Raw genomic sequence first — 17,011 nt, forward strand, 5'->3', positions numbered from 1 at the left:
ATATACATTTCTTTCCCTGTGAAGAAAGAGACCACAGAGCTCCATAATTCTGCAACCTTATACACCTGGCATAGAATAAGTAATATTCACTCATGTTAGAGGAATTTCAATGATAGCATTATGTATACTTCTCCAAAAACATTTCTTTTTAATACTATGACTGAATCTTATCTGTAAAAAGGAGCAAGCTGACACTGACCTCTAATTTCACTTCATCCAAAGTTGTTTTCAACTCTTGTTCTTCTTTAGATAGAGTATCTATTTGGACCTTCATTTGTTCATTGTTTTCTGATGCAGCTACATATTTTCGCTGTAGTTCTTCATGGAGCTGTTTAAGTGCTACAAACTCCTGATCAGACTTCACATATTTAAGTTGCACATCTGCTAAACTGTCTTTTGATTTTCCAATTTCTTCAGTCATATGTTTAAGTTTAATTTCATTATCAGCTATTTCAGAAATAAGCTTTTCTCTTTCCAATTTTAATAAATGTAGCTCCTCAGATTTTTCAAGAATCTGCCAACAGAAAAGCAATATTAACAGCATTTTCTAAATCACTATTTATCATAGCTGCATAATAAAAACCATGCTCATATGCAGCTATAGGAAATAAAGCGCAGGCAAACACACAGCACAGTACATCGGGCTTTGCTCTGTTGGGAGGCAGCTGTCCAGCAAACAAAGAGAAGCAAGACAGACAAGCCCTTTCCAAAACCTTGGAGTCTCTCCTCTCTTTAGATGTATCAATACTTTCTTCATGACACAGAATTTATAGAGTTGTTAACACTTAATTAAGTTTCGCTTATTAGTGGAAGTAGACCACTAGAAGGGTTTAGAACTTTTTGCAAAACATTCATGATTTTATGAGATTACTTGCCCTGGATAATTTTCACTGTACATACTTAGTAGCAGTATTTAAGGAAAAATAAACCTTGAAAGTGTTTGAAAACAAGCCCTTTAAGATATATTTATAGCAAACTTAGGAGACTAAGCCCTGATCTGTCAGGAAACAGAAAAGTTTCCTTACAAGTTTTCCAGAATTTGCAAGTTAGATCTCTCACTTTTCAAGCAGCATTTCTGCTAAAAGGTCTTGAAATTTTCTTTGATCAGTTACACAAAAATTCAGTTTTAGAACAGTAAACCAGGATCAAACACCATTACACATACAGAGTTATCAATGGTGACTATGGCAAATAGGAAGGCAAGTGTTGGACTAGAAATTCCCAATTCATAGTAGACTTTGTGATTAAATGTGTGATCTTAAATTTATTCCTAGGTGCAAATATTAAATACCTGAGGAACAATAATGAACTTAGTTGTAAAATCTCAGGTTATTTGATTCAAGACAACTTTTGGCTTTAAAACTTCATATCTAATAGACCTCCATGAATACATTACCAGTCAAGTACAATATAAAAACAAGGAAAAAGATAGTTTTTGTTTACCTCTTTCTGCTGTATCTCAACAGTATTTGGTAAAGACTGAAATTCTGACAGCTCGTTTACTTGTTTCTGTAGAAGTGCATTCTCTCTCAATGCTTTTTCTAGTTCTCCTTTTAAGTCAGCTGCCTTTTTTTCCAGCTCCGCAAGAGAGTGCAGATCTAGAGAATTAGCAAGTTTAGATTAAAAAGAGAGTGTGAGAGAAGAAAGCATGTTTTAAATTAAGCAGAAGATTTATAATGCATTCTAGATGTCATATTAGTATAATTCTAGAAAAGTATGGTTTTACAGTGGCCAGCATTTAAAAGATGAAACTACTTGTCCGAACTCGGTCATCACTTGTTAGGCTGACATCCAGTTTACTTCAGATTCTCCCCAACAGCCTTCACTAACTTGACCGTCTTTGTGCAAAATACAAAACATTCCTTAAGATGCAGTTTTCCAAGTAGTTCAAGAAAGTGCTAAAGCAGTTACTATGTGCCAACAGTACCAGATATTAATATTTTTATCTTGACAGAACCTCCTAGTATTTGAGAAAAGAAGAGCCAAAGTCTTCCTTATCCCCCCCATTATGGGAAAAGTGGGAAGGGAAAAAAGCACCACCTGAAACCGTACCTTTTGGAACTTTACCCTCCATCAGTGAAGTTAGCCTTGTGTTTTCTTGAAACACGGACTGCAACTCTTTCTGCAAGTCAGCTTGCATTTTTTTGTAACTGGCTTTTCCTGCTTCTATTTGGCTTTGATACAATTGAACATCCTTTTCCATTTGCTTGTAATTACTTAAGAGTTCATTCTTCAAGAAAACAAAACATGCAATTCACACACAAAATAAAAGTCTACTTGCTTAACATTTAAATATTCTATCTGTCACATTCCCTGTTGTCACTCTGAACAACTTTAGCCTTGATAAATACGGCAGAAAATGCCACAACTTCACAACTGCATTCCTGTCAGAATCCTGTAATAAAACATGGCCCTGACCTCTAAGGTAAGTGTAACTGCTTCTACTATTTTGTCTTTACTCCTTCAAAGCTCAAAATAAGCTCCGTCCCACTTCCGCAAGTTCACATCTCTTCCTCTCTTTTGTTCTCTAGTAAAATTAGGTTTATGTCTTATGTCCTAGTAACTTCCTAAAGACTGCTCACTTGCACGCTCTCTCTCTCTCCTGGTAAGCCTAGAACTAACCACCCACTCCTGTGGAAGAAGCCTCTAATCTATCTTTCTCCTGAAGACCCATTTTCCATGACTTATATAATAAAAACATTACTTGGAGCATGAATCATTAGTTTTCTCCAAATACTCTACCACATCTTTTCTTTATCGATTGCCTTCTTCACTAGTCTGGGAGCAGACAGGCCCTTAACAGCATTTTGTACAGCTATAAACGCAGTTTAACAAGTACTTGCCATCTTTTCCTTCAGCTCCAGATTTTCAGTTCTGAGAAAAGCAGATTCTTTTTTGGCATCCAAGGCTATGGTTTCACTATCTAAAAGGGATTTATTCAGCTGCTGAATTTCCTCAATTAGCTTATCAGAATCTCCCTAAAAAAGACGGATAAATACTCAAAGAAATCAAAAAATATACAGCCATAATAAAGCAAATATGTTCATTACAATGTGGTTAAAATGTAAATACAGGCTCAGAAAACTTGTTTAGTCTAAAAGGAACAGTAGCAGCCTCATTTGAGAGATGGGATAAAAAGCAGCATTTCCTGTAGCTTTACTTCACCCAAGTACCTGCTGTATGATAATGTAGCAATTAGCGTTTTAAGTTTTGTAAAAAAATTTTCTTAACATCTATAGGGAAGTAGATTTCAATTATACCAAAATTTAATTTTTCAGTTATACCTAAATTTAACCCACCTCCAACAAAATCAAAACCCTCTCTCAACCCAGCAGAAAACTCAAATTTACCACTGAAAAAGATGTGTCCTTTTTTTCCACTTCTGCTTTCTGTAATTCTTCCACTTGATTCTGTAAAATCATTATTTTGTTCTCTTTCTCTTTCAGCTGTTGCAATTTGGAGTTTATTTCTGCCTAAAAGTTGGAGAAAAAAGGGAGAATGAAGATTCTAGTGCCCAGTTTAGTTTTACAGGTAAGAATTTAACAAAAACCTCCTTTGCACATAGTAAGTGTCCATGGATTTTAGACATATCCTCCTTATAGCTGGTAAGGGTGACTAGAGCCCAATGATGTCTAGGTTGTCCTCAGCAGATACAGTATTTCAAGATAAACAAACCAAACAGAACTCATACAAGTCTTATTACATGTAAATTCACAGACAGGCTCACCTCAAGTTCCTCATTGTACACTTCAGCATTTGAAACTAGATTCTTTAAGCTGGTAATTTCATGCATTAGTTGTATCTGTGAAGCAAATTGAAGCAAAATTGCAGAGGATGTTAGAAAGCACCCACACCAGTAGTTTTAGTTGCCAACACCATGAAAATAAGTAAGGTCTATCTTGTGTTTTCTTTTCTATTCATGGGCAAACCATGTACACACACATACCTATTTAAACAGCTAGAAAGCAAGTTGCTACATATTCTTTCAAATAGATAGATGAGATGCAAAGCTCTGTTTTAAATTCCCTTTAATTAGAAAAGACTCAACTACAATTTAATCTGCAACAGCTCAAGAAGCAAGAGCAATGTGATCAAAGCAATTAATGCAGAAGTTGTACAGATAAGACACTTCACATTCTAGTCATGTTAAGCAGTTTTTTACGACACAGTGCAGACATTTGTGATTTAATCTATTCACGAAAAAGAGTGAGAAGGTGCCAAAATTGAAGTAAAGCAAGCCATGAACACATTCAGTGGCATCCTCTGCAAGAAGGTACAAGTAGAAGACTAGATAGAAAAGCTCTTCTAAAATTGAAGAACTCTTTTCTTTTGGTCTTTGTTAGAAAAGCTTTACAATAAGCACTCATCTACAAGTATTTCTGAATAGTCACAAGCACAGGTAAGGAGAAAATCCAATCTGTAATTTTAAGATCAGTGAAAAGCTCTAAAACAGGTACTCTCCTGTGAGAATTTCTATATAGTTAGGAGTATACTGAGAAGAAAACCCAATCTGTAATCTTAAAATCAGAGGATGGTTGTAGAAGATATGGTACACAATACTACTGTCAGCAGTCATTTACTATCATTATTCAGAATAATAGATTTTACCTGTATCTATCCATGATGATTTAAAGTGATGGATTTCAACTAATGTATTTAGTGAAGTATGTGACATTTCAGTACTGCTGTAATTAACCTGCTACATGGGTATCAACAAATGCTTACCTTTTATGGATTGTCTTCAGATATATACCTGAAAACATGAATCATTCAAAAAGCAATTCTCATAATAGAAGCTACTTTAGAACATTGCAGCTGTTATTAGATACAGAAAAGCTTTTCAGGGAAAACTAACTGAGGATTTGTTGAATGTTGGCTGGTAAGGAAGATAACACCATTAGCCTAGCATACAAACAGTCTTCTAAAAATAATCTTAAACACAAGCTAAATCATAAACAAAATGGATCCATAATAGATTAAGATCCATAAATCTGTATAGGGAACACAATGGAAATGGAGAGTTGATCTTAAATTGTAACGCGAAACAACAACGCAAAAGGATGTAACTTCAACTCCAACCTTAGTTTCAGTCAGAGGATATTAAACAGACTAGCATGTACAAGTAGTCTGCAGAGAAGCTATCAGGAAGGAGATAGAATAATACATCCATGTCGAGATATCTCAAGTTGTTGGTTTAGGGGTTTTGTTCGTTTCTGAAACATATTTACACAGCAAAACAACTGTCTCTTGCAGAAATCTAGAGTGAAATTCAGATCATGCATAAATATATGGATACATCTATACACACACAAACATATGCTTAACCAGACTTCAGTATGCAACTCTCCAAAAATTAAAGTCTGAATTTTACACTGAGTAAATCCAGTTTAAATCCTGGGTTCATTCGTTCTCTTGCTGAACCTAGCTTATAAACACCACCTGTTTGTGAATCAACGTCCAAGTATATGCACACTGAATAAACTCAAGAATTCTCTATGCTGAAATGTTTTCTAATCTCTCTATTTCAATGCACCTTACCTCATGATCTTTTTGTGTTTGTTTTTCCAGTGCTTCAAATTCATCCATTTCTACTTTTTCCCTCAGTTTCTCCTTCAGTTCATTTATTTCTGATTTCAACTGCTCATTTTCCAATACTAGGTCATTAAAATTAGCTTGCAGGACGTTGGCCTCATTTACAGCAATATCCTGAAGAAGCAGTACAAGAAACTTAGAAGTTGTTGTTGGAATGTCAGTTTTATTTCTAGACAATACAGAACAGACTTACCTTTTCTAGTGCTAATGCTTCACAGAGTTGCACAGATTCTTCAAAGTCTTTCTGAGTCTAGAAAAAGAATCCCTCTCAGTTAACTGTTCTACAAGATCAAGCAGGTTTAGTATTATACTCCTTGTGGCTTGTCTTTTCACACAGCTAGTCCTGTTTAAATACCAAAGCTTACTGGATCATTCACCACAAAAGCATAGAATCATAGAACCATCCCCCAGCTTCACAGACTTACTTTCTAACGAGTTACAATAATTCCTCAGACATCTAGAAGAATATTAGCATGCTACAGAACGGTAAGGCTGATCTTACTGAGAAGCATGTAATGTATATGCACTGTATTAGACAACCAAAATAGATTATGTTACCCAATTCATGTTAGGTCCAGCAGTCCATTCTACATCTGAAATTTGATCAGGAACCATCAGACATTGGTTGTCATGTTCAGAATTCTCTAATATAGCTGGAAAGAAAGATGTATTAAAAAAATAGAGTAGCAGTAGACTTTAAACTGGACATCGAGAATTATTTTCTTAAAGAATTTTATCACATTGGAAACAATCATTCAATGGCAAAAACATAGCACACTGAGTAGGACTTCTGAATCTTACAGTTTTCTCTTGTGAAAGGGAAAAACACTGAAGTCCAGTCCTTACACTTTTGCTGACCACCTTATGATAAGTTAATGAATACTAAACCAAATCCAGAATATATACTTAACTAGAGACTAGGGAAAGTGTTTAAGTGTCAAGGAAAGCACCACTCAACAGTATCCTGCAAGACTTAAAGAAAAAAGCATCACTCCCCCAAACAGAAAACACCCTGACAATCCACACACAAGCAAAAAAACTTGACAGAAGGATAGGTAGTAAGGCTGTAAGAAGATGCAATTCAGCAACAATACTGTCCAATTATTCTCCTGTCTTCAGTTTGACTTTCTTTGTCCCTCGCTCCTCTAGCAAGTCCTTGAATTTCTCTGTATCTCAATCTAATCTTTAAGTAATGACTTCTCTATTCTTGTTGAGCATTTTGGAAGTTCACACACACTCCTCCTTTTTAGGGGGAGAACACAGTTTGGATGGAGAGTCTGTGTTAAAGACTAACTCTGGCTACTATTACAAAAAACCTGGGGGGGTTGGGATAGGCTGCAGAAATATTTGTAGACCCTGCCTTTTACCTCACAGCTCTTACCTTTGGTGTTAACAAATTAAAAGCTCAATATTCAGAAGGCAGGGGGGAAGTAATTTCCTTGGAAAGTGTGTACAGGGACATTTGATTTGGGGTTTGGTGTTCGTGTTGTGGTTTTGTTTGGTTTTTTTCTAATTTGTGCTATCAGAGAGTCAACTTATTCACAACCAAGTAATGCTTGCACAGTTATCCAACAGGAACTTGCTACACATAATTTCACCTAGGATAGTAAGACTCATGCTCCCACTTTTTAAATAAAATGAACCTTATTTCCAGCACAACAACCACCAGTATTATTGTGCTGGAACCACTTCCCTTCTAGGCAGTATTCTTCACTGGCAGACAAATGTGACTTCCTTATGAGCTGCAGGTAATGCTTTCAAAACTGGGTTCACGGAACATAATTTGAGTAGTATAGTGCCAACTAAGTGTAGCTTTCGTATTGTTAGCAAATTAATTTGCTTTTTAACTTAGATTTATTAAAAAGGGATTGTTTCTCATTTCAAGGCTGCATTGCAGAGTTTCCTTATTCTTTCCTGAAGATACTTACAGTCCTCTGTGTCTAGTAGTGTTGGCAGAGACATTTTCATTCGTTTGGTTTCAGTCAACCTTGGTTTTTCAAAGTCTTCAAAATAACTCACATTCGCCTGGTTTATTTTACCAGGAGCCCAAGTAACTCTTCTTCTTCTCTTGGCCTTTAAAAAGTATTTACAGAAAAACTGATACAACAAAAGCGCTAAGTAGAGAGTAGATGTTGCATTAGGCTAGTTCTATTACAGTACCAGCAGCTAACTATGACAGTGTTTTGCAGCTTCTTCAAAATTAAACTACAGTATAACAGTTTGAAAGCAAAGGTCTCTGCAGTCTGTTCACTGCAAGGCAACATTGAATTGATATTCACTCAAAAGTTTATTTTTAAATAAAGTTGCCCATTTAAAAATAAGAAAAGTTATGTGAAAATTGCTTATCAAACATATTATTCATTGTCAATATAACCTTATGTATTTAATATTAACTCTTGCAAAGTGTTCCAGAGTTAACAAATAAGATCTAGAACAGGTGCTTACTTTAGCATTCTGTTTGGAGGAAAAGGAGGCAGAAGTCACTAGCATCTCAGTTAAGTTTCGTATCCTATCTTCTTGTACTTTTTGAAGAGAATTTTTTTCTTGCAACAGCTGGGCCAATTGGTCTTTTTCCATAGCATGAATTTGAGTCTTCGAAGACACCTTACACAAAAAGAATATTAAGAAAACTGACATTTTAAGAGCACATACTACTCCTACAGATGATACACAATTACCCGTATTTAAAAACAACTACACACATATATTCTTTTAAGTCTGGAAGAGCTGTCTTTAATCTTTAACAATGAAATTGACAATTTACTCTACAATTTACCTGTAGACTTAGTATTTAAAAGGATCAAAACTCCCCAAAACAATACAGCCTCAGATTTTTCTAGGCACAAAAAAAGCATTCTTGCAAGTGTAAGACAGTTTAAGATCACCTTCCCATGGTGCCAGAAGCCTCAAGCTCTTTGAGAACTATGATTCAATTGTCAAATAACAGCAAGCTACTGTAATGCATGCAGTCTCTTAAAATTCAAAGTACTGAAGATTTATTCTGTCGTAAAGCAACAGCATTACAGTAGCTAGGTTTGATAAAGTTATAAGCTTACAATATTTTAGAGCAATTAGAAGTTCATGTGGGATTTTCCAACAGACTCTTCTGTACTGAAATACTTTCCTCATTACCTAGATAACAAACACACTTCTAGGTGCAAGATTATACTGCAAATTAATTATCTTTAAAAATAACAGATCAGTTATTTTTCCTTAACCTTTTCTTATAACTTTAATATAAAAAACAAACATATTTTGATGATTTAATTCACCAAAACAGTGTGTTCAGAATTGTTATTTTCCTGTGCTTTCTCTTTTATGATGTATGTGCTAACAAGACTTGCAAGATTGCTCTTCAACTCCATACATTTTTGGAGAAAGATGAACACATGAGAGACTACATCTTCTGCCTATAACATGACATAAGTTTTGCCAGTGATCTTACACAGCTGCAACTTCTTGCAACTCAAACTGAAATTAAACATCAGTAAAGGGGGAAAAAATATGAATTAAGTTGGAATCTCTAGCTGACATTCAATAACTTATATTGCAGTTAACTATTCCTTTTGATATGTGGCAATATTAAAGTGTGCCATGAGGCTTGACAAATTTCTATTTCTTATGTTAACCTACAGAAAGAAAGCAATTCAGATAGTTGATCTCATCCAGTGTTAGCTTTCACACAGATATGTTGACTATCATCAGTTGTTCTAAACTTCACATCACCTTTTCAATTTCTATTCAACAGAAGTGACAGATATCACTTTAAACAGTTCACCGACCCCTCCAAATTTAACTGGTTTTGGTTTAAAACAGATTGTTTCCAAATAGCTACCAGTACTAACGATAGATTAGTTTTAGTAAGTTTATTACATACTTCCTCCAGCTGCTTTTTCAAATCCAGAATTTCTTTGCGATATCTCTTCAAGAGGGCATCATCATCAAGTACTTCATTGACTTTTGGAGTATTCTTCATTCTTTTGGCTGTATTGGCAAACTGGAAGAATATTCTCTCATGGGCAATAGTTACAGAACAAAAGTATCAAAAGACTTATTCTGTCTCATATTTCCCAAGAGAATTAAAGGGCCAGTTTATTAGATAAACAGAAACATATAATAAAGGATAGAAATATTTACATTTGCTTATTTTTCATGTATTCTGAACATTGAAAAGGTAAGTTTTCTTTGCTTGATGTTAATACCTAAAAAGTGAAGCCTAACATTTAAGCAAAAATATACCAAGTTATTTTTTATTTAATAAAACGCTCAAGAGACCACCCAAAAGGAAAACAATCCTAACCAAAGAATACAGTTCATGAATAGTTCAATTAACCTCCTTTCCTCTAGGACCTGTCTAACATCTTGTATTAGCAAAGACTTGCAGTTCTGTGTTTGGCAAAGGCAATGAGAAAACAGAGGTTGTCTCCTGCCTGCAAGGTGAGAGAAGGAGCTTTGTTCCAACTGCCAGAAAGCTCTAGTTGGACAACCTAGTATAAGATGACGACTGGGAAAAGATGCTGCGTACAAAACAATTATTTCAAGTTCCAAGCCCACACAGGACCTTTAGAAGATTTAAGTGACTACAGATCCAGCAGATTACATTTTCCACCCCTCAGCCTGTCCACAGTGAAGTCCTGAGTCAGAAAAGTACTTGAAAACAGATGACAACTTTTACCTGGAGAGTACTGAGCGTTTCATCAAAAGAAACAGGAGTAACTGTACAAATAATAACAGTTTTAGCATTTCCTCCAAGGGAGTTCTGCAGAATTCGAGTCAGCTTGCTGTCTCTGTAATTTATGAAGCTGATGAAAATGAGGGGGGAAAAAAGAAAGAATGCATATTTTTGTATGGAAAAAACACAGTAAATATATTTTCTATAGGTAATAGGTAATTTGAAATAGAATTATATTTAAAGGATTTTAGTTTCTTAGTTTTAGTGACTTATGTTAAAACAGGTGTAGAAACACAAGTGCTTACCCAGAAGGGTCATCACAAAGTTTTTTGATGACTTGACCCAGAATGAACAAGCTCCGGTTTATATTGCAGCCTTCTTTCAGTCGGACACCTAGGTATCACATAGTATTTTTGTTTTAAATTAAAAGAATAATTAATAAAACATTAAGATACATTTTCAACCTGTCAAGCTTTTGTGCCATGTTATGCTCAGCAGGATTATTCAAGAGTTAAATCCCAAGTGCCAAATGCACTATGACCCATCAGCAGTCACCATCAAATCCTTTATAATAGCCAAAATGCATCAAAATAAAATAGTAATCTATCACAAATAAACAATCTTTATGTGGTACGTAGCTGGGGTCATCAGAACTTTCATTTTGTTTCCCATTTAAATTTTGCAAATGCAAATATGCAGCTTCATGCTGTCATTGTTAACAGTCAAGCTTCCTCTTAGCTAGAGTGAGCCATCTATTTCCTCTTCACCTTTACATGAGTCCCCACAACCTTCTAATGATTTCTTTACTACAGGTGAATCTTTACTGATTCATTTCCACACTATTAGTTCAGTGCATGACCGTTGCTTGATCTGCTATTCTAGAAAAGCCACATTACTACCTCATTGTTTGCACTTTACACCATTTTCAGTATTTTCCCAAGTGGATCCTGCCCTACCAAGGGGAAAAGGGATTGTTTATGAACAATAAGTAACACAACAGCACATAGATCAAGTAATTTCCTTTCTATCATAGTCTCTCATAAGGGTTAATTGACAGAAGTGGTCACCAGGAGAGCCTCATTTAACACTCACCTTCAGATCCTGTTTGACTAGCTCTTTCACTTCCTGCCAGATCTACCAAGTTCTGCAAATTCATGTAATATTTCACAGGTTAGTTCTGAGGCAATTTAGTCTTAGATCCTCTTAATTCTAAATTTCTGCTAAGAATTTGATAAACTAAAGTTACACTTAGAGAAGAGCAAGAGGTCTGTCATTATTAGAAGTAATCCATAGCTACTACACACATACCAACCAATACTTTCAGGGTCCATAAGGACATGGAATAAGTTTGTATGAACTCTATTATACCACCCTGAACAGTATCTCAAACCTGCAGAGCAATTCCCCCTACCCTCAGTAACAAAAAGACAAACAGTTTCTCAATACAGAAGTGATAACTACAGATTCAAGCTGTAGGAAACTTCATAAAAATCACAGATCATCTGGTCCAATCTTGCATGGGAAAAAGGACTTAGATGAGATTACCTAGCACCCTGTCCTGAATCAGCTGTATGTCTCTCCTTGCCTGTCATTGTGGGGATAAAGAAAGGAAGAAATTAAATACTAGAGGAAAAGCCTCACTCTGAATCTGGTTCAAAGTCAGCTAGAACTTTATAGCATCCCGTAATGATTTGCCTGAGCAAGGAGCCCTCACTTTAATTGGTTTCTGTTTCAGAAGCGTAAAATCACATACTAACTTCACCAAGCAGCAACAGACCAAAAGGGCCGGAACACCTCCCTCCCCACTAGTAGAGGTGGAGTTGGAACAGAGAGACAGGGCAGAAGGTAGTGTAAGAAAAGATTCCATAAGCTATGGTGAGAAAGAGAAAAACAGGCAGTAGTTTGCTCAGATACTGCATAAGCAATTTACATTCCAATCCCAGAGCTTTTCCACATGAAGCCTGAACAGAAATCTCTTTCCACAATGGATGTGATTGACTTAATGCTACTCCCACTTCTGAATAAGAGTGCTCATGCAGATTTTAGCAAGCACAAATGCTTTCATATTGTTTTCATTCCTCCAGTTGATTTGAATTCTTTTCTGAGAATCAATGAAAGGCTGTATAGAGAAGGCTTCAGAAACCAAAACACTCCCCTGAAGATCAGCAGTGTATTTCCCCCCAGCCCAGGATATTTCATATATTAGTCATCCAAAGAGATGCTAAACAGGGTTACTTTTGAAAAGAATGCATCCTCTGGCCATTGCAGCTGTAGGCCATGTGTTCTTTTAACAACTAAATTTGAGCATAAGAGAAGCCTTAAGGTTACCCACTTTACAAGTCATTTCACTAGGCTTGTCAGTGGTCAGGAACAATTGCAGGGGAAGCTGCGTTTAACAAAATGCAAGAACACTCTGACAATAGCCCCTTATGCTCCTAGGAAGGGCATAACACTCGCCAATCCAGCAGGGATTGTCTAGGAACTATTCCCGAGTTGGAATTCCCTTTGGTGGGAAGATATCCTCTAGGTAACACCTCTGGAGTCTCTATACAAATGATCAGAAACATGATTTCCGCTTAAGGAATGTCTGCAAGAAGTTAACAAAGCATGCTCGTAATGTCATTATAAAGTAACATTATTCTCTCAAACAAGTGGTAGCAGTAAATTCTCTACTTAAATGCCTATTTAATAACTCTTGGAGTACAGCTTACCAAGTGGGATACCATCACTGCTCCATCACAGTTTGCATTTGCAGGGTCACTTCGTTCTCTGCTTTCAATGATCTAGAAGAGGGTGCAATCAAGTTTTTGTCTCTTCAAAAATAATAAAAACTCTCCTAATAGTAAAACAGTTTTTACCATTCTGAAGATAGTGTGAGAACGGCTGCTGTGTTCATTCATTTTTGTTTCTCCATAATGGCGATTTTCTGTCAAAAAGCAACATTAGAATACTTGTATAAACTGGAAATAACAGACAAAAAGAACAACTTTAAAACTATCTGAAAAAGCATTGATTTCTGAATATAATCTCAAAGAGATATGCCATGATTCTAGATATACTCAATTCATCAATGCTTTTTCTAAGATTTCAGCTGACATTGGCTAATCAACTTACTTTCACCTTTTCTGATCCATTCCATAACTTGTTCAGGGGCAACCACCACCTCTTCAATCAGATCTTCTACATATGTATTCCTCTTAAGAGCAAAAACAGTAATAAATTTTACGGAACTCTAAAACTCACTTCAATACATTAGGTTCACATTACCAGCAACTATTATGGTATTTATTCCAGTTTGCTTCCTTCTTAAAAGGAAGCAACATCAGTTGAACATCTTTTTACTCTGAACACAAGGGATGGGGGAAGTTGAGAACTTCCAGAACTGTAGCCTAAAGGCACAAGAATCAAACAGAGATCCAGAAAGTTTCCTAATAATAAAACTGGTAAGGGAAAGATCCTTCTGGACATTTTCTGAGGGAATCCAGGAGTATATTTCTCAGTAAACATCGTAAGAACATAATCATACAACTGATAAGTCTCCCTTCTTTCCAACTTCCAAAAGCATTGATCATTTAGGGTATTGAAAGAAAAAAACCATCCACCAATTTATTATTTGCTACAAAGCGTAATATAAAGAAACTGAAGATGGCATTTATAGATTTATTTTTCCCTATCGATCATTTCACTGAATAGTTCTAGTCTGATGGCTATTCTATGATTACAGTAGAAAAGTATATCTACTTTGTAGATATGAAGATGATAAAGTAACTCTGTATATGTTGAACACTTCTAACACATTCAGCTAGAGGCTTAATATGTTCGTAGAAGTTTTATTAGCTAGACAACTCCCAAGTATTCACTGTCAAAGTTAAACAAAATACACTATCCCAGAAAACTTAAGGGATTAAGTCTACTTTTACAAACATCTATAAAGATAAACCAGCAACAGCAAGCCCAACTTCACTGTTGTTATTCTACTACATCAAGTGTCCTTTTGTTAATTCCGAAGATAACAATTACACCATTTAACACAGAAAAGTTTTCAACTAGTTGCCTCTGAAGGTTTTTTTTTAAATTCTTCTTTTACTCCAAGCAGATACAATAAACAGTATATAATATCCACTTACATTAACATCCTCACGAATTCCCAGAGGCTTCTTTTTCCTGTTATCACAAAGCAAATCTGTAATGGTTTCATTGTAGATTTCCATGTAAGAAACTCTTAGCAAGAATTCTCTGTCTGGAATCTAATGTTCCAAAGAAAGAAAAAAAAATAACAGACTAACTAACGAACACCTCTTAATGCAATCATTCTTAACTCAAAGGTATATGTCTGGATATTGCTCCACAGATTTCTTTCCCCCTATCCTCTTTGCACATTAGCATCTACCAATATATAATCATTTTTCTTCTATCCCACATATTTCCAGCTGCATTAATGGTACATCACTTTTGGTAGATTATAAAAGATAACTGCCCTACAGAAGCATGATGATAGTTCTGCCACTTAAATGCCCTTTCCATATCTAATTTCCTCCTGCTTAGGCTCTTTCATCTCTGTGTACCTAGCCTTCTCTCCTTGCTTGCTTAGATTTACCTTGCTGCTGCTGCTTCCTCCCCTGACTCCCTGGTAGAGAATAGTGGGGTGAGGAAAGGCTGCACAATAGACTCAACCATGGAAAGTTTTACTTTTATAGAGCCCTTAAGGTACTCTGCACCTCCTCAAAGGAGCAGTGATCATTTCACATAACTGATAATGATTACCTGAAATCCTCATGGCAGAAGCAAGTGCTCTGCAGATGATGTTTTAGAAATCACTGTTTTAACTTACACCTTCTCCTTACTTTCTATTAGCATTGAGCAATTAGCCTATGATTCTTTTGAAAGCCTGAAATAAGTAAATTTAGTGTCATATTCTTCCCACTAAAAAAAGTCTTTTAATACTGTTAATTTTTTAAAGTTTTAAAATAGAATAAACACAAAGCTTCACATTACCTTATCTACCACATTAATAAATGAGTATCTGTTTATACTTGTAACCCAGGATTAGTGCATTTGCCAGTTTAATAACCCACCTTAGTTTTGTTCTGATTTGATTCCAACTATTAGAGTCCCATTACCTTTTTTTAAACCACTCATCTTTGCAAGGTTAGCAAAGCAACTGCAACATATGGTCCAATAAAAATTCGTTTCCTTCATAAGCTTCTTGATACTAAAATTAACTTTTATGTAACAATCACAAATATTACTAAGTCCTTTCAGTCACTTCAATCTAACGGAATTGCTCACCTCACAAATAACTTTGAAAACATGTTGAATTGCCTTAGGGATAATGCCCACAGAATCTTCATTTCCCATCATTGTGTATGTCTTCCCTGAAGCAGTCTGTCCATAAGCAAAAATTGTGCCTAGAAAGATGGTTAAATTTCACTAATTACTTATTAAATACATTACAAACAGGATTTAAACACAGTTTTAAAAAACTTACCATTATAACCTTGCACAGCTGACTCTATAATTGGAACAGCTACACCTTCATATAACTGTTGAGTGTTGTCACTCGAGTGAAAGACACGATCTTAAAAAAAAATTTAAGAAAACATGTGAATTTATTGTATTGCAAGTCAAAACCAAACTGTCATCTTACTCAGTACTGCTGACTTCAAATTCAGTAAATGGGCATCTGATTGTTTGTAGGACAATTTAAACATAAAATTAACACAGGCTTTTTTTTTAAAAAAAGAAACATTAAATCCAGAAAAAAGAGATACAATAAACAAACAAGAGACAAGTCAAAAAACTAAGAATGATGGATGCAGTTAAATAGTCACTCTATTTAACCCTAAACCCAGTTAGGACTAGCTTACGTATGAAGACTGTAAGCCTGACAAGACAGGCTACTTGTTAAACTCCTAGCTTGGGGCATGCTTTTACTGAATCTATAGTTTGGGAAAAATCTTTGTAGCAGCTACGCTCGTATTAACAAGTGGATCAGTAGGAAGAGAGTCAAAGTGAGGCAGTTAGTTGCAACGATCTAATATGCACACTAGGCACTTTTGCATTTTGGGTTTGGGTTCCCACATGCCCTTCTCCCTAAATGCTCCGCACTAGCCCTAGTCCATTTGTAACTGGAATTCATATGAAAAGAATCCAGCTCATGTGTCCCAAAGCCACTCTACATCATGAGCCAGAACAGAGAAAGCAATGTTCATCAGAAAGCTGTCTTCAAAAGCACATTCCTGGTACTGACTAAAACCAGAAATCCTGTGTACCCCAATGTCATTCCTTCAAAATTATGAAGCTGGGAAAAAAAGTTCAGGGATGTTACAAAAAGCTCAGGTCGTTACCGTTAGTTGATACATTCAAGTAGTACAGTAACAAAGGCCCACATAAGCATCAAAATAAAATAACTGCTTTCATATCCTTACCATAACTGAATACTTTTGTACCATTCACTTCGGAAATGGTATTATTTTCACTTTTCCAGTAGAGTGACACCTTATCTTCTACAGCATTTTCCCTAGAATAAGAGATGCTCAGTCACTTTATTCGGTTAGGACTCCGCCCCCATAACGCGGCTCTACCCCTTCACAGCCAGCACCTCTCTTCCCCCAGGCCCTCGCCCACCCTGTTTGTTCCGGCTCTCCCCTTTCTCCACAGGGACGGACGCCGCATTTACGCCCCCACCTCCCCCTCTTCGTTAGGCGGTAGCGGCGCTCCCGGGGGCCCAGCTGAAGGTGAGGGGGG

At 36.0% G+C, this 17,011-nt stretch overlaps 1 protein-coding gene across 1 annotated transcript in view; it reads right to left on the minus strand.

Annotated features, from left to right (window-relative positions):
• The window catches only part of LOC104157138 (centromere-associated protein E-like), a gene marked incomplete at both ends in the record, with an annotated part of 40,588 nt that extends 23,789 nt beyond the window's left edge, over window positions 1–16,799 (minus strand). Inside the window, 21 exons of the mRNA XM_009705528.1 lie at window positions 200–514; window positions 1,444–1,598; window positions 2,053–2,230; window positions 2,844–2,978; window positions 3,351–3,473; window positions 5,539–5,706; window positions 5,786–5,842; window positions 6,151–6,245; window positions 7,521–7,665; window positions 8,038–8,196; window positions 9,470–9,589; window positions 10,268–10,394; window positions 10,570–10,657; window positions 11,357–11,408; window positions 12,976–13,047; window positions 13,123–13,190; window positions 13,379–13,460; window positions 14,392–14,511; window positions 15,554–15,672; window positions 15,753–15,842; window positions 16,693–16,799. Coding sequence (XP_009703830.1) covers window positions 200–514; window positions 1,444–1,598; window positions 2,053–2,230; window positions 2,844–2,978; window positions 3,351–3,473; window positions 5,539–5,706; window positions 5,786–5,842; window positions 6,151–6,245; window positions 7,521–7,665; window positions 8,038–8,196; window positions 9,470–9,589; window positions 10,268–10,394; window positions 10,570–10,657; window positions 11,357–11,408; window positions 12,976–13,047; window positions 13,123–13,190; window positions 13,379–13,460; window positions 14,392–14,511; window positions 15,554–15,672; window positions 15,753–15,842; window positions 16,693–16,799 — 2,575 coding nt within the window. The remainder of the gene's footprint in view (window positions 1–199; window positions 515–1,443; window positions 1,599–2,052; window positions 2,231–2,843; window positions 2,979–3,350; window positions 3,474–5,538; window positions 5,707–5,785; window positions 5,843–6,150; window positions 6,246–7,520; window positions 7,666–8,037; window positions 8,197–9,469; window positions 9,590–10,267; window positions 10,395–10,569; window positions 10,658–11,356; window positions 11,409–12,975; window positions 13,048–13,122; window positions 13,191–13,378; window positions 13,461–14,391; window positions 14,512–15,553; window positions 15,673–15,752; window positions 15,843–16,692) is intronic.
• Between the last annotated feature and the right edge of the window lie 212 nt (window positions 16,800–17,011).

This window comes from Cariama cristata, unplaced genomic scaffold (genome assembly GCF_000690535.1).
Source record: "Cariama cristata isolate BGI_N322 unplaced genomic scaffold, ASM69053v1 scaffold3718, whole genome shotgun sequence".
In the NCBI taxonomy this organism is placed as follows: domain Eukaryota; kingdom Metazoa; phylum Chordata; class Aves; order Cariamiformes; family Cariamidae; genus Cariama; species Cariama cristata.